This window comes from Suillus fuscotomentosus, assembly GCF_016647785.1.
Source record: "Suillus fuscotomentosus strain FC203 chromosome Unknown F5891scaffold_43, whole genome shotgun sequence".
Lineage (NCBI taxonomy): Eukaryota > Fungi > Basidiomycota > Agaricomycetes > Boletales > Suillaceae > Suillus > Suillus fuscotomentosus.
In genome coordinates, this window is record NW_024539555.1 from 189134 (window position 1) to 204346 (window position 15213).

Below are 15213 nucleotides of genomic sequence, written 5' to 3' on the forward strand. Positions count from 1 at the left end.
GAAAATGGCATGGCTTATTCAATTGTGGTCACCGTGTTGACATTAACGTTGCATTGAGGATTGTTGCGACAGTGCATGTGCGGCTGCGCTGAACAGTGGATGTGACCTTGGTCAGGGCCAGAACTATTTCCGAATCCGAATCCGAATCAACCAAAATTTTAACATTCGCTACTCAAGGTTACATAACTTCAATGTGAACGCTACAGCTATCTTTTGACGAAATTCACGTTCAGATTGAGCTCACAATGAGTTGCCAGCCTGAAGCTAAAACAGCAAATGAGGTTTGTCGTAATATGCTTTACCAATCACTCCTTCACTTTCACCATTTCTGCCCACGGCGTCAGGATGTCCAGTACCGAGGGGCTGTTTTTGATCGCAGTAGGGATATGGAGAATGGCGTAATTTGTTGCCTCTGTGAAGAGCAATCTCACCCTCATTTCCGTACCCTTGAACGGTGTCTACAAAACACTTGGACCTTCAAAGGATTCATACAATCATGATCGCGATGCTTTTTGCAGAGAAGGGGATTCGAAGGCGACCTTCATCGGGTAGGAGGTCCGAGGAAAGACATAAATATATACTGGTGAGAGTAATCTTACATACTATGTGGTGTTTCCTCAAGCGCGTAGTCTATATGATGATCAATCTCTCTCCAGCACCTCTACAACGTTGCTCCGCTTGCCTCGACCTTTGAAATAGCTACAGGCAACCAAGATCAGAATCCCAAACAAAACGCCCACCCCGAGTTTACGCAGCCCATGTCTGACCGTGATTCCTTTCTCTCCGATAGCGCCCGCGAGATCAATTCTCTTGACGTCCTCTGCAGATAGTTCTGTCGTAACGCATCAGACCTGCAACATGGTCTGTCATTTGCAATAAAGTAACTCGCCAAGATTTCCGGCGGAGAGGTAACTTAGAAGACGCGCTTTTTTAGAGCTGGTACTGCGGGGTTTCGACGTCAACAACGTCACCACCCAACCAACTCATAAAGACACACGTCACCATGACTGCGCCTTTTGCCTTGATCCATGCAAGGAGCACCTGGTCAGTAGTAGCTCTAAGCCTCGTAGCGATCTCGTTTAAAGGGGCGTCCACAGGGCCTCCTGGCTCGCTTGTGACAGGCCTTCAAATATCATGAATAGACTTTCAAATAATCTCGGAAATCATCGCACGTTAAAGCACCGTACGCCTCAATCACGATATCGTATCTAGCGGCGTACTCCATAGTGGGAGACTGTTGCTGGTAATTGTAGGGATGCAGGTAAATCTACATCATGGAGCGGCCGCGCCTTGAATTTTGGTATCTGCTCGTAATCGGTCCATTTACTTACTTGATTAGCAGCTGGCTTGATCTTTGCAGACGACAACAGAATCTCTAACTGCTTCTCATTGAAGTTGCTCACGCCAATGCTCCTGCGGTTGGTGTCAGCTTCCGAATTCAATGAATTGCAAGAACAGATAACTACCTGGCGAGACCTGCTTCTTGGACTTTCTCCATTTGAGACCAAACAGTTGGTATGTCTGGCACAGCTAGATCCGGGTTATGAATGAGGTACAGATCGACGTAAGAAGTGTTCAACTGTGATTGTTAATCGACGTCTTCCCGTGCATACAATACATGACTGCTACGCACGTATTCCAAACTGTTTCGGATTGAAGTCGGGATATCGAGTCCATTGGAGCCAGAGAACTTTGTTGTGATGAATACATCGGAACGCTCTAGCCCAAGTTGGCCGATGGGGATGCCAACCTCGGCCTCATTTCCGTAAAGCTGAGCGGTATCTGCTCGCTATTGGCAGGGATGCCACGATCAGTCTCGGTTGTGCTCACCAATATGATAGAATCCTGTATCGAAGGCCTGTGTGAGCTGATCTATTGGCCACTGACCACTTCCCAGCGATCCAGTCCCATACGCGAGGCTCGGAATGCTATATCCTGCTCAAATATTGAGTAACCTTACGTGAGCGTGTCTCTATGTATCGTTGAACGCACCGGAGTTCAAGGGGATCAAGTCCCAAGGCATTATTAACGTGTTCTCGTCTCGACTAACCTTGCAGGATATTTCTCCAAGTCACTTGTCCGTTGTCGCCTATGAGAAGGTTCTGGGACAAGGCTTGTCCCCATTGATGAAAACATAATGCAGACCGTGACATTACTCACATGATCTATTCTCACGTCAGAAATGGTTCTATTTGAGTCGTTCCGCAGCCCAATGAGACATTTTTGCTGAATTAGAAGTACAACTTGAAGATGAGCCAGCACTTGCGACATTTGACCACTCGCCGAACGCCAAGGATAACTGTGCATCATGCAGGCACCGAAGAATTTACATGCATCAGACACTGTAGTCAACCCTTCTCAACATGGTCTTTACATTTACTTTTCCTCGCCCAAAGCACCCGCAGCGTCGATGGCAGCAATATCCTCCGCAGACAAAGCTATAGCATATCATTTAGAACTACTTCAAGCAGTTGATCTAGCGAGACTCACTTATATCACCTGCCGCAATGTAACCTTGCAGGCGCGTCCTCTTTGAACTTGAGCTAAACGGAACACCGTCAATGAGAAACTTGCAAGATACTACATGTAAACTCACGTGACGACGACGGCCCCCTTGGCTTTGGTCCACGCCATAAGGATCTGTTCGGTCGTCGCACCGAACTTGGCTGCGATTTCGTTCAATGGTTTGTCCAAAGGACCGCCAGGTGACTTTGTGATGGGGCTAGGGATGATAATCAGCACGAACGCATGTGTTAGGGAGTCTGAAATCATCTAACATCAGCGCGCTGTAGGCCTCGATGATGATTCCATTCTTCGCGGCATACTCAAGGATAGGTTTTTGTCGTTCATAGACATATGGATGAAGGAGAATCTATGCCAAATTTTCACTAAAGTTCAATTCAGCTTTGGGCCATTCGATGTTGCACACCTGATTGACTGCAGGTTTAATTCGCGCAGATGCTACCAAAGTCTCCATGTCTTTGACGCCAAAGTTACTGATACCAATGCTCCTGCGATCACAAGTCAGATTGTCATACAGCTCCACTTCGCAAGTCATTCACTTAGCAAGTCCGTCATCCTGGACCTTTTCCATTTGCGCCCAACATGTTGGGATGTCAGGTACTGCCAGGCGCGGGGCGTGGACCAGATAGAGGTCAACGTCCAATAAGCCAAGCTATGTAGCCGTAAATGTCATAAAAGCACTGACACCAAGGTAAAACAAAACATACGTTGCTCAAACTGTTCTTGATGGAAGTCGGGATGTCAAGACCATTTGTACCGGAGTACTTGGTTGTCACGAAGACATCTGAACGAGAAAGTTCGGTCTCTTTCAAAGCAACACCGGTTTCTTCTTCATTCTTGTAGGCCTGCGCTGTGTCTGCACGATGGGATTGGTGTCGTCAGAAGTTGTCACTCGGAGACACCTAGGGATCGAGGGCTCACCGATGTGGTTGTATCCATTTCCCAGAGCCTGTTTAACCTGGTCGATAGGTCCTTGGCCATTACCTGTCTTCCAAGTACCGAATGCGATACTTGGCATGTAGTATCCTGACATATTGGTCCCCTAGTCAGTACTGGTTCGGAGGTAATGAAAGAAACACCAACCAGAATTCAGCTTGATCGGCTCCCAAGGCATTGCGACAAATGATAGAGGATTACTTTGAAGGACTTGGAAAAGAGGATGGGTTTATGTGGGTGAACGAACAGTTGATTAATATTCCATTTGGCATCCAGTGAGCACATGCTTATCATGCACATGAGTCCTAGCGATATGAATAGACCCAGCATGCTCTGACATAGATTGGTAGATCATGGGATTTGTCTATCTGGAATAAATGATTGTGAACAAGCGTGGTTCAGACATGAGGATGGGAAACTTTTGAAAATAGTTTTATTTGACTAGTCATGCAGCATGCAATATTTTTGATGGACTGGCGGAATGATGAACAAGTACTAGAGACATTTGAGTATTTATCAAAGGCTAACAATCACTTTACATCATGCTAATGCTGAAGAAGTTGCATGCACCAAAGACTGCAGTGCAAGCGATCGCTCCTACGACAACCCTTTTCAGTACAGTCTTCATGTTTACTTTTTTCTCGCCCAAAGCGCCTGCAGCATCAATGGCAGCAATATCCTCCGCAGACAAAACTAACGCAGATTGTTGAGAAGTAGTCACAACAGTTGAACCAGTTGAACCCACCTATATCACCTGCCGCGAGGTAGCCTTGCAGGCGTGTCTTCTTTGAACTTGTGCTAGATAGGCTTCTGTCAATGGGGAACTCTAAGATACCCCATATAGACTCACGTGACGACGACGGCCCCCTTGGCTTTGGTCCACGCCAGAAGGACTTGTTCAGTTGTTGCACCGAACTTCGCTGCGATTTCGTTCAACGGTTTGTCCAAAGGACCACCGGGTAACTTTGTAATGGGGCTAGGGATGGCAATCAATGCAAACAATATATCAGGGAGCTTGGAGATAACTAACATCAACGCGCTGTAGGCCTCGATGACGATTCCATTCTTCGCAGCATATTCAAGAATGGGTTTCTGTCGTTGATAGACGTATGGATGAAGGAGAATCTATGTCCAGTTATGAGGAAAAGTCTTGGACAATTTCGATGCTACACACCTGGTTGACCGCAGGCTTGATTTTCGCAGATCCTAACAAAATCTCCATGTCTTGAACGCCAAAGCTGCTGATACCAATGCTCCTATAGTCGCAAGTCAGAATGTCATATGGTACTATCTCGTAAATCATTCACTTAGCAAGTCCGTCCTCCTTGACCTTTTCCATTTGCGCCCAACATGTTGGGATGTCAGGTACTGCCAGGCGCGGGAAATGAACCAGATAAAGGTCAACATACGATACCCCGAGCTATTTAGCAGTAACTGAGTCATGAGAGCACTGACTTCAAGCTAGGACAGAACATACGCTGTTGACACTGTTCTTGATAGAAGTTGGGATGTCAAGGCCATTTGTACCGGAGTATTTGGTTGTCACAAAGACATCTGAACGAGAAAGTCCGCTCTCTTTCAAAGCGACGCCAGTCTCTCCTTCATTCCCGTAGGATTGCGCAGTGTCTATGAGATAGGATTGATGTTAACATAAGCTGGAGCTGTGAGGTGCTTGGACTTGCCGATATGGTTGTACCCATTTTCCAGAGCTTGTTCAACCTGGTCGACAGGTCCTTGGCCATTACCTAGCCTCCCAGTGCCGAATGCGATACTTGGAATGTAATATCCTGACATAAGGGCCACCTTGTCAACGTCGGTTCTAAGGCGACGAAACAAACACCCACCAGAATTCAGCTTGATCGACTCCCAAGGCATTGCGACGAATGATAGAGGGTTACTTGGGACAGCTGGAAAAACAGTGGGTTTATGTGGTGAGTGGACGGCTGGCTATTCAAATTGGTGTCCCATGGACACACGCCTATCTAGCCTAATATGATATGATCAAATAGACCCAACCTGCTGACACAGGAATTGATAGCATCAGAAAGATTCTGAAGGAGGGATGGGAAACTTTGAAATTGGAGGATACACTGCTTCCGATTACCGCCGAGTCACTGGTGGACATGGTGGAAGTTCTCATAATTACTACGTGCTTATTGCAATGAAGGTAGTTCCAAGTCTACTCATTCTCCAGGATAATTTGTTGGGAGTGGTAATAGATGTATGTTTATAGCGTTATTTGTATTCCACTGGTGTGAACCCCGAAGCACATGTGACCCTATACCGTGAGGCACGATCTATGTTTCTTCAAATTCAAGGATCTCTCGCGACCAATACACACCTTCTCTCCACCAACGGCATCCTCCCATCTCGACCTCGCGCAGTGTTGGATACTTACCATGCAGGCAACGAATGAGTTTCCGTTGCTTGACACCTTCCGCACACCGTATGTCCTCGTTTCCCATCAAACTATGTGATAGCCTAAGTGTCACCAGCTTGGGCGGAAGTGGGGCACGACCCTCCGCTAGCCAACTCAGAAGACCCTGAAAGGATTTTCGTTGAAGCATGGCCTTATTTGCGATTCGACGTACCTGCATGGTGTCCACAGTATCAAGTGGTTCACCAGTATAGTCGAGGCCGAACTCAGAACTTGACTCGGAAAGAGTAATAATTTCTTCCTGTGGAGACAGCGACGCATGAACGAAACTACACAGTATGAAGGCAAATATCACACTGACGGGTGTGAGCGGTGGGGGCCCCGAGATAAGACCTAAGTCCAGGCGATGAAGATCCGGAAGATGCTTCGCGATGGCGGCGAGATTATCTAAAGTGGGCAGAAAGTACTCGATTGCTAGTTTCCTGACTGGAACTGTGGAACGTGAGATGTCGCGCACGGTCGAGACCAGCTCGGTATGGATAGCATAATCTGGTCGATCGTCATCCGTAGTGACCATCATGAGCATGAGGCAAACACAATCGACCGGTCGTCCAGGCACGATGTACGAAAGCAGGTTTGGATAGCCGTCGTAAGACCGAAGGGAAGACAGGGGTGGCAACGGGTGCGGGGGTGTAATGTTTGCAGACCAGGGGAAAATCCTCAATGTTGCTAGGGCAGGTATTGCTGCAAGGAATCTGAAGAAATGGTCGCGGCTCGGGGATGTAACAAATATGCTTAGATATGTGAGGTGGGGAAAGGGCGGCATGGACGAAAGGACCGCTAGTACAGTGTGGGTGATAAGAAAGTCGATAAGAGTAAGTTTTTGTAGATATGTTGGGTTACAGAGCACAGAAACCAGGCGTTCTTCGATCGAACGAGGACCGAAGTTGTCTCCAGCGATTGCAAGTTCCTTTAGCTTCAGCGGGCGCTCCAAATGAGATGAAGGCGGGAAGAAGCACGAGATGAGTCTGAGGGTGTCCAGAGCAGGGAGGCATTCGATGATAATCCATTGTTGCCTTCCAAGATTCACGCGCACAAGTTCAAGAGAGCGGAGATTACGACTGCACGTCAGAAACGGAAATATGGCATCGACCGATCTCGAGGCCAGGTTCTTCTCCTGCGAGCGCGCAAAGAAGAACATGCTGTTCCTGATCGCCGGTGCAGTTGAGACCGTCCAGTCCTGAACCATGTCCCAGAGTTCACTAGCACTTGGATCTGAATAGAAACTTGTGATTCGGGTAGCAGCACGCTCGAGCATCTTAGGAGCTTTGTTCGTTGAACGGCGGACTAGGTTCTGGTTCAAGGGGGGGACCGCCGGAGATGGCAGGGTGACATTGAGCGACTGAAATATCCTAGATCTCGAGGTATACCAGAATACGCGGGACACGCCGGACACTTGAAACAGATCCCGTCGTCTGAGATAACTCCAGCAATGATCAAGAATTTCGGAAGGCAGCTTCAGAATCGGTGGGTTCTCCAAGATGGAGTTAAGTTTGGAGTGCTCCGTGTCGAAGTTGAACATCGACCAGCGATGATAAAATACAGGTATACCGCGGAAGAGAGGGGTGGACTAGTTTGATGTAGGGAGTAGGTTGCGAGCAAACACCTTTGCAAGACCGGTTCTTGTCGTTTGCGTTTGTGTATGTTTGCTAATTGGCATCGTTGGAATTCGGTCGGCATTCGGGTAACAAGAACGCACTCGGCGAGGCGAATTCGAAAGTTGTATATCAAGAGTCGACAATCACCGGTGAAGACATTGTTTGCAAGAGGGAGACGGCTGTAGCCTGGTCCGTCTATGGCCGGGTCACAATCGGAAAGTACTTAATGGCCCTTCTTGCCTCTTTCTCCAGGACTTCCCGGATGTTGTCTATTCGGAAATCCTTTACCACGAATCGAGTGAGAACATGAATAGAGCACTCTTTGGGTCTATGTGGACCCTAACAGTAAACGTATTACAGCAATCTTAGCAGTTTGCTGAATGTATCAACTCCTACGGGCCCATCTTGCTGCGGGTCTGGCATGGCAAGGTCATAGTCATCACCGGCAGACACCAGGTAAGACAGTTCTAATACTGGTTAGCACGTGCTTTCATACTCACTTGCGCAGGAATCGAAGAGAAAGGAGGTGGTCTGCCAGCGGATCGCCCTCGTATGGTTGCAGCAGGAGAAATTTCGTCTTGTGGGCTGCGCATGACCCTTGCACCCGCAGGAGAGCATTTCTGAAGACTTGGCAAGTTGTCTTTATGTTTTCTCTTGGCGAATTGTCTTGCTGATGTGATTTCATCCAGGGCAGTGCACACTCATCCAGGTCTTTGGGGGAAGGTTGTAGACTCATATGCGCCCATCCAGACAGACGCCACCCGTGATGTCGACATGTCATCCTTGACATCCTTGAAAACCATAAAGGACATTAAGCAGTTGCAAATCGGTGTGTGGCACTTCGCGACATCTTCTATAACCACTTTAACCCATTCGACACAAGACACCGCCCTGCGTGTCACATATGGAAAGTCCACGCCACACCCGGGATCATCGACATCCACAAAATATTCAAGCACTTCCAGACGTTCATGTGACCTGGGGCTTCGACTCCCAGTTGTTTGTAGGCAAGTGGCAAAGCCGGTCCTTCGTTTGTTCGGTACCTTCTTGAGAACTAATTTTCACACAAGCTTTCGCACGAAGAAATGGCCTATGGATTACTCCGGCTCAGACACGACTGCTGTGGCGATCATGTATGTCGTCATGTCTTCCCCATGTTATACTGAGGCACAAGAGAAAGTGTCACAGCAGCTGGATATCGTCGTTGGTCGTGACAGAGGTATGCTGAAGCTCATATTAGTGAACAAATTTCAACTCTTGTATTTGCTCACTATGCTTCGGCCGATATCATTTATGTACGTTTCCACTGCTCTGTCACGATCTTCTGATTCTTATGACTGCTCGAGCAGAAAGGCATAATATTGTTTCGTGATTCGTCAGTCTCATCCAAGCATCAGTTTGCTGATTCCTTCTTGGTTCCATTCCCCAGTACTTCTCGACGCGTGCAACACCCGGCCTCCCGAGCGCAGTGGCAAAAACGGAATTGACTTCGCCTGGATCGATCGGGTCAACTCTTGAAGCCTCATAAAGATGCTACTCGATTTTCAAATGTCGTTGTCAAGTAACCTACACAGACCCCTCGACACCCAATTTATCCACATCCGCATGGGCTAGAATTCGAAATTCGAAACCTCATCGCGGAGCAGCCTCGTTGTAAACGAGACATGATGTTGAACGAGATCTCCTACATAGAAGGCAAGTACGTGCACGAGCTGTGGTAGTACATAATGCCAAGAAGTTGTGGCATATTGTCTTCCGGGTATGCATATCCGGTCCTCATGCCGCTCCTTGCGTTGCAGATGCCATCAATGATTGATGAGGGCCATAACATGATGCAGGACGCCACTGATCTTCTTCCAGCCGTCACAGTTTCCGAACCGGTCAAGGCACGGTGGTCCGATTTAGATCTGGCCATTACTTATACTTGGTCGTAAGTTCGCGCAACCACCAGGACTTGTGGACAACAGGCCATTCAATAGAGATTAGTGATCACTATCACCAGTTTATATCCAATGGCCTGCTAGGAGTGTCTCTTTGTTGGTGCGTTTATGTAATTAGGATGCTCAAACCTTGAGCTTGAGGTATGAGGCAGGAGTGGATTGAAGCATTTCTGACGTTCGACCAGCTCAGCTACCTTTATATCCGCGGAAATGTCTGAATACTTGTAGTCGTCGTGGGCTAAACGAAGTATGGCAGGCTGGACAATAGACCCCGTCACCCTCCTTGATTCCTACGCAGGCGTCTCCTAAGAAGAATTTACATGTGCGGAACCGTCTGCAGGATGGAATGCCGTGAGTGAACTCAATTTGCTACTGGGCCTTTTCTCAAGGCGACTGCAGATTTAGTGCGCACAAAGCGTTCATCTCCGCACATTGCCTTCTCGTACACCCTGTTATAATACTTAATAGCAACAAAGCAACCCTGCATTCGCCTATACTCCTTACAGAATCCCCCGCAGAACGAGAGTGGTTACATCAAGTCCAGGTGCCACAATATTTAGGCAGAAAAAATATATCGTTATGTGTCAATAACAAATGAGAAATATGGCATTGATCTAGGGGTGTCAAAGAAGCTCCCAAGTTGAAAGGTATGAAAATTGAGATGCGCGCGAGCTGCCTGGAAGATGGTGGGGGACATGGATAGGCGAAGAGAGGAGGATCCAGGAGAAGGAGGAACAATATTGTAATCAACACGTCTATGTTAAACGCAGGCCGACGATCGGCTATTCGTGCTATACTGACATCCCCCATACCACTACAATATCAATATCTCCCGAGGACATCACGTCTTAACTTATAGCGGTATGCAAATACAGAAATTCCCTTTCCATCTTAGACTTGAAAGTTTGAAGCTTGAAGAGGCCACATGATAGCTATATCCCAGATCTAGACAGTCTGACGATCCAGGAAAGTCTTGAGCATGTCGTGGAGTGCCAGAACGTATACGTAGATGGCTCAGGGCTTGGGTCAAGGCCGGGCCGGGGCACCCTTTTCGTGAGCCAACGCGCATTCGGCAGACTACATCTCCGAGCTTACTAGCACGGCCCAGCTGCATATTCTTCACTGTAGTATCCGCAGTTCTTGCAACATCTTGGACAGGAATTGAAAATGAAGAGCTTTTCAGCATTGAATATTGACTCTTGAGGCTCGAGTTGGATGACTTGGTCGATGGAGTCGGAGGCCTGCGGAATGCTTTACCAATTATTGATTAATGCTGTGCAACATGTGAAGAAGGCTGGCTTGGAAAGGGATAGATCAAATCTTCTATAGTGCGGGATATGTAACGTTCTCTGCCTTCATGGACACTAGCGCGCTGCGCTGTGCTTGCTTCAATTGCCTCCTGCCAGTGACAGCGGAAAAATGTAGTAATGGCGTTTCAGCATCTGCTCAGCACGCCCTGAACATAGACAAACCCGTGTCCTTCGGGTTCAATATGCCGAGAAGGAAGGATCAAATATGCGCGTTCTTTTTCCTGTCAGCGGAAGTCATTCACCATATCTTGCGTCAATCCATGGCTGTCCTGTCCAGCGCTGTGCGCAGTAAATATTCGCACGGTGGACGACGGCCGTATATAAGGTTGCCTTTATACTTATCCGATAGCGAAAGGTGTTTAGGTGGTCACAACAATTCACTAACTTGAGCTTGAACGGTTTCTACCATGGATTTCATCGACAAAGTCTTAGACTACGCAGAGCGACTCCCAGAGGGCATTGAAAGGACAAGAGATCAGATCATTGGTACGTTGAAATCACTCCTGAGGCCCAACCCTCATGGTCATTATCACCCCAGGAATCATCAATCCTGATAGTGAGCACGACACGCACATCATTTGGTTTTAACTGTATCTTATTTGGCTGCCCAGGACGCCACGATAAACCAGAGGAGAAACTAGACGATGAAATTCGAGCACAGATCAATGCCAGTCATCGTTTCGATAGCTTCGCAGATCAAAGATTAGACAATGCCATCAAATGGTATGTTTTCATTCAAATGGCCAATTCGGATGTTGAGATACTTTTTAGGCATATTGATGGTCATGACTATATGTATGCATTGTCTGAGATGCTCGACAGTGCAAAAGAGTGTATTTTTATATTGGTATGTATCTTCAAAACTATTGCCATTGCTAGAGACCGATGCGCTGTCACAGGACTGGTGGCTCACACCCGAGTTATACCTGCGGTTAGTATTTTATTGACGGTTGTTGCGCCTACATAGCTGAAGGTATTTCGTGCCCAGACGACCACCCGCAGATCATCCGGACTGGAGACTCGACCGATTGCTTCAACGTAAGGCTCGACAAGGAGTAAGAATATATGTTGTCGTCTATAAAGAGGTACCGTTTTATTGAGGGTCATTCAATCCTTATTAAGCGCTTGCGCACAATTCAGGTCACTCAAACCATGTCCATGAACTCGAAGCACACAAAGGTCTGCATGTCTCTTTTCGCGTTAGGATATAATTCTAAGTCATGCAGGCCGCGCTAGAGGCCTTACATCCCAATATCGCTTGTATGCGACACCCTGATCACATTGGAAGTAAAGGTGAGAACAAATTATGATCGACAACGCACATGCATAACCTTGAGTCGTAGATACCGTAGAATTCTGGTCTCACCACGAGAAGGTATGCACATTACCTTCAGTTTACTGTGATCCCCAGACTTATTTTTAACAGCTTGTGGTTGTCGACAACCACCGTGGATGTGTTGGAGGACTTGACATTTGCTTTGGTCGTTGGGATACACACAACCACCCTCTTGCAGATGTACACCCGACAGATTGGTCACGCACTCTCTTTCCTGGACAGGATTATAACAACGCGCGTGTCCTTGACTTTCAGAATGTTGACAATTATGTTAGCAATGCTGTCTCGATCATGGAAACACCCAGAATGCCATGGCATGATGTAAGTTTCAAGTCGTTTTCAGCTCCTATACCACATTGTGTGACCCTTGCTCAATATATTAGGTTCATATGACGATATGTGGTTCTGTTTGTCTAGATCTTTCTCAGCATTTCATTGAGAGATGGAACGAGGTGAAACGTAGGAAGGTACGTGGTCAAGGACCGTCTGATAGACGCTTTAAGTCTGACGTCAATATCACATTCTAAAAGTACCGTAATGACGAGTAAGTCCAATAATCTCAAACGAAATGTTTAATCTTACCACTCACTTTACAGCCGATTTGACTGGCTTGCACTTCCTCATAACGTGGCGATTTCTCCAAATGAAGCTGTCGTCCGTACGTAGATGGTTGCTAGTAACCCTATTTGATACTAATCATTCACAGGCCATCCCCATCGTGAGAAATGGCATCAGATGGGTCGTCGTTTCAGACAACGCTTCCATCTCGAAGAAGATGACAAAGTCGAACCGCCTTATACTCCTCCCCCGCACGGAGTTTGCCGCGTGCAGGCTGTGCGGAGTGTCTGCGACTGGAGCCACGGTGTGCTTACCGAACACAGCATTCAAAATGCTTGTACGTTTTTCCCATGCACAAGCCGCATGCTTTCTCTGAAACTTCGGTACAGACATTCAATTGATCAACGAGGCTAATCATTTCATCTATATTGGTGAGTTCTGATGCCTACTGGTTTATCCCAATGAAATATTTACGTTTGTGATTGATCTAAAGAAAACCAATTCTTGTGAGTACCGAAGCAATGCGCATGACCCTGTGATCTGATCCCTTTTGCTATATTTAGCATCTCTAACACGCGCGAAGAAGGCCCTGTGAAGAACCAAATAGCAAAGGCACTTGTCGAGCGGATCATTAAAGCAGCCAAGGATGATCGAAAGTTCAAGGTCTGTGATGTCCTTTTTTGCTATTCGCCTGACCATTGAGGGATGGGGCTAGGTGATCGTGGTTATACCCGAGCTCCCTGGATTCGCCGGAGATGTCAAGAATGATAGTGCTCTGAAGATTATCATGGCCGCACAGTACCGTACGATGAATCGTGGCGGTCATAGTATATATGAAGAGATCCGAAAAGCTGGTTTTGAGCCGTAAGTTATGGTCGTTGCGACGGTTATTTTTTTGTTAATAATCGTTTTATCGGGTATTAGGATGGACTACATTCGTTTCTACCACTTACGTTCCTATGACAGGATCAATGCTCCGCAGAGTAAGATACCTCTTTTATGACACTGCAGGTCTATTCTCAACGTGGCCTAACAGAAACGTTGATATCCCAAATGGAGGAAAACTCGGGGGTTTCATTCTACGAAGCTCAGGTCGCTCTTGCGCGTCAATGGGAAGGTCCGCGCACCACTGCGGGCGACGCTCCGAAGGAAATGTTTATCAAAGTACCTCAGCCTGCGCAGGAAGGCATGGTTTTGAGCGAGACCAAGATGAAGCCGGAGAAGGTGTCTCTGCCAGTCTCGTACGATGACGCGGTGAACATTGTCAGGACGTTCGAGAAAGGTTCAGATGATATCCGAGGCGACGAAGATGTATCCGATACCGTATCGCAGCACAGACTGCTGGACCGAACACGCTTGAGCGATGAGATTTGGTATGGTTCTGAGGCAGAGGAACGGGATGCGTATGTCTAGTGTTGCATGTCACTGGTGCATATAGCTAATTTCATCGAAAAGATACGTATCGGAGCTTCTCTATATTCACTCGAAGGTTATGATCGTGGACGATAGACGCGTCATCGCAAGTACTTCCAGATTGGCCTGTATTTTTTTATTGATGATCGGGGCTAGATGGGTTCTGCGAATTTGAATGACAGAAGTCAAAAGGTAAGTCGACTACTACTGAGCAGATAATCTGACAACCCTCGACTTCTAGGGAGATGGCGATTCTGAAATCGCGCTTGTTGTCGAAGACGGTGACATGGTACGCTCGACGATGGACGGACATCCATACATGGCCGCACGCTTTGCTACTACTCTGCGTCGCAAGCTCTTCCGAGGTGAGAATCACACGAGACCTCTTCGAATGCTAGTTAACTCATACACACACACAGAGCACCTTGGCCTTATCGAGCCTCAGAATGTCTTGCATTCTACTGAGAAGGTCACCTCGTTCATGCGATGCGCACCAGAGCCCAACGACAACGAGATCGGGATGCGGGAAGACACTGCCGTAGCGGATCCACTTGCAGACAGTACCCTGGAATTATGGAATCATACAGCAAGAGTAAATCGCGAGATTTTCACGGAGGTCTTCCGCCCTGTGCCCACCAACCTTGTTCGTTCCTGGTCTGCGTACGAGGCAAGTAATGATGCCTATGAGTTTCATCAGAACATGTCTGACGGTTACTATGCAGAGCTATTTGCCAAAGGTTAAGACTGGTCACGTTGTACCAGGAATACAGCTGCAACGTATCAAGGAACGCCTTTCTCAGGTCAGGGGTTCATTGGTCGAGTGCCCTCTGGTGGGTCCCAGATGTTTATGGGAGATTGGCGCTGACATGTCACCCCAGGATTTCTTGATCGATGACAAGGAGTTTGTTGAGGGTGTGGACTGGCTAGGATTGAATCCGACGCTTCCGATTTACATATGATCAAAGTGTCATCATAGGACTTGTATACTATTATCTATGATTATGTATGATTGTGAAGTTCTGAGTTCTGGACTATTCAAGCATACCATTTCAAACATCAAAACCGCGGCGAAGTGCATGGATGAACGCATGCGCTGGTCAGGAGGACATGGGAGAACACGAGGCTTTAATTTCAATGAATCGTGGGCAAGATTAATGCCCGA

At 47.4% G+C, this 15213-nt stretch overlaps 6 protein-coding genes across 6 annotated transcripts; 3 read left to right on the forward strand and 3 right to left on the reverse strand.

Moving 5' to 3' along the window:
- Nucleotides 1-211: 211 nt before the first annotated feature.
- On the reverse strand, nt 212-2113 carry F5891DRAFT_1046333 (NADP-dependent oxidoreductase domain-containing protein). The gene is made up of 10 exons (XM_041362290.1): nt 1993-2113; nt 1831-1935; nt 1634-1782; nt 1467-1579; nt 1332-1413; nt 1173-1267; nt 998-1123; nt 890-942; nt 346-832; nt 212-282 (listed from the first exon to the last, which is right to left on the reverse strand). Exons 1-9 carry the CDS (start codon nt 2021-2023, stop codon nt 642-644), a joined length of 945 nt encoding a protein of 314 aa, XP_041223417.1. The 5' UTR covers nt 2024-2113; the 3' UTR covers nt 212-282; nt 346-641.
- A 72-nt stretch (nt 2114-2185) lies between these two features.
- Nucleotides 2186-3788, reverse strand: F5891DRAFT_507712 (Aldo/keto reductase). Its single transcript, XM_041372069.1, has 10 exons — nt 3607-3788; nt 3445-3549; nt 3231-3379; nt 3063-3175; nt 2930-3011; nt 2778-2872; nt 2597-2722; nt 2491-2543; nt 2375-2438; nt 2186-2299 (listed from the first exon to the last, which is right to left on the reverse strand). Exons 1-9 carry the CDS (start codon nt 3635-3637, stop codon nt 2377-2379), a joined length of 816 nt encoding a protein of 271 aa, XP_041223418.1. The 5' UTR covers nt 3638-3788; the 3' UTR covers nt 2186-2299; nt 2375-2376.
- An 86-nt stretch (nt 3789-3874) lies between these two features.
- On the reverse strand, nt 3875-5520 carry F5891DRAFT_1165232 (NADP-dependent oxidoreductase domain-containing protein). The gene is made up of 9 exons (XM_041365389.1): nt 5304-5520; nt 5142-5246; nt 4937-5085; nt 4767-4879; nt 4634-4715; nt 4490-4584; nt 4310-4435; nt 4205-4257; nt 3875-4152 (listed from the first exon to the last, which is right to left on the reverse strand). Exons 1-9 carry the CDS (start codon nt 5332-5334, stop codon nt 3995-3997), a joined length of 912 nt encoding a protein of 303 aa, XP_041223419.1. The 5' UTR covers nt 5335-5520; the 3' UTR covers nt 3875-3994.
- Nucleotides 5521-7815: 2295 nt separating this feature from the next.
- Nucleotides 7816-9016, forward strand: F5891DRAFT_507857 (uncharacterized protein). The gene is made up of 6 exons (XM_041372070.1): nt 7816-7950; nt 8003-8125; nt 8184-8323; nt 8378-8501; nt 8565-8789; nt 8844-9016. Exons 3-6 carry the CDS (start codon nt 8269-8271, stop codon nt 8851-8853), a joined length of 414 nt encoding a protein of 137 aa, XP_041223420.1. The 5' UTR covers nt 7816-7950; nt 8003-8125; nt 8184-8268; the 3' UTR covers nt 8854-9016.
- Nucleotides 7867-8118, forward strand: F5891DRAFT_956447 (uncharacterized protein; the record flags this gene model as incomplete). The annotated part of the gene is made up of 2 exons (XM_041375408.1): nt 7867-7950; nt 8014-8118. Coding segments are annotated over 2 exons (189 nt in total), but the record flags the coding sequence as incomplete, so codon positions are not given.
- A 1776-nt stretch (nt 9017-10792) lies between the features above and the next one.
- On the forward strand, nt 10793-15113 carry F5891DRAFT_1046379 (uncharacterized protein). The gene is made up of 26 exons (XM_041362291.1): nt 10793-11230; nt 11283-11300; nt 11356-11467; nt 11516-11591; nt 11644-11675; nt 11733-11829; nt 11885-11923; nt 11971-12037; nt 12088-12119; nt 12171-12401; nt 12464-12547; nt 12611-12624; nt 12677-12738; nt 12787-12975; nt 13028-13069; nt 13132-13144; nt 13202-13301; nt 13354-13502; nt 13563-13621; nt 13675-14041; nt 14094-14157; nt 14208-14243; nt 14293-14416; nt 14471-14718; nt 14774-14881; nt 14930-15113. The coding sequence occupies exons 1-26, from the start codon at nt 11152-11154 to the stop codon at nt 15008-15010; spliced, it is 2523 nt and encodes an 840-aa protein (XP_041223422.1). The 5' UTR covers nt 10793-11151; the 3' UTR covers nt 15011-15113.
- The last annotated feature ends 100 nt before the right edge of the window (nt 15114-15213 follow it).

Coding starts and splice junctions, on each gene's coding strand:
- F5891DRAFT_1165232 (XM_041365389.1), bottom strand. CDS start 5,334: ATGCCTTGGGAGTCGATCAAGCTGAATTCTG. Junction 5,247..5,303: donor GTCGATCAAGCTGAATTCTG/GTGGGTGTTTGT, acceptor CCCTTATGTCAG/GATATTACATTCCAAGTATC. Junction 4,585..4,633: donor TCAAGCCTGCGGTCAACCAG/GTGTGTAGCATC, acceptor AACTGGACATAG/ATTCTCCTTCATCCATACGT.
- F5891DRAFT_507712 (XM_041372069.1), bottom strand. CDS start 3,637: ATGCCTTGGGAGCCGATCAAGCTGAATTCTG. Junction 3,380..3,444: donor AAATGGATACAACCACATCG/GTGAGCCCTCGA, acceptor CCCATCGTGCAG/ACACAGCGCAGGCCTACAAG. Junction 2,873..2,929: donor TTAAACCTGCAGTCAATCAG/GTGTGCAACATC, acceptor AATTTGGCATAG/ATTCTCCTTCATCCATATGT.
- F5891DRAFT_1046379 (XM_041362291.1), top strand. CDS start 11,152: ATGGATTTCATCGACAAAGTCTTAGACTACGCAGAGCGACTCCCAGAG. Junction 12,038..12,087: donor TGATCACATTGGAAGTAAAG/GTGAGAACAAAT, acceptor CTTGAGTCGTAG/ATACCGTAGAATTCTGGTCT. Junction 14,719..14,773: donor GTTCCTGGTCTGCGTACGAG/GCAAGTAATGAT, acceptor GTTACTATGCAG/AGCTATTTGCCAAAGGTTAA.
- F5891DRAFT_1046333 (XM_041362290.1), bottom strand. CDS start 2,023: ATGCCTTGGGACTTGATCCCCTTGAACTCCG. Junction 1,414..1,466: donor CAAGAAGCAGGTCTCGCCAG/GTAGTTATCTGT, acceptor CACCAACCGCAG/GAGCATTGGCGTGAGCAACT. Junction 943..997: donor AAAGGCGCAGTCATGGTGAC/GTGTGTCTTTAT, acceptor GAAACCCCGCAG/TACCAGCTCTAAAAAAGCGC.
- F5891DRAFT_507857 (XM_041372070.1), top strand. CDS start 8,269: ATGTCATCCTTGACATCCTTGAAAACCATAAAGGACATTAAGCAGTTG. Junction 8,324..8,377: donor CATTAAGCAGTTGCAAATCG/GTGTGTGGCACT, acceptor ATTCGACACAAG/ACACCGCCCTGCGTGTCACA. Junction 8,502..8,564: donor CGACTCCCAGTTGTTTGTAG/GCAAGTGGCAAA, acceptor TTTTCACACAAG/CTTTCGCACGAAGAAATGGC.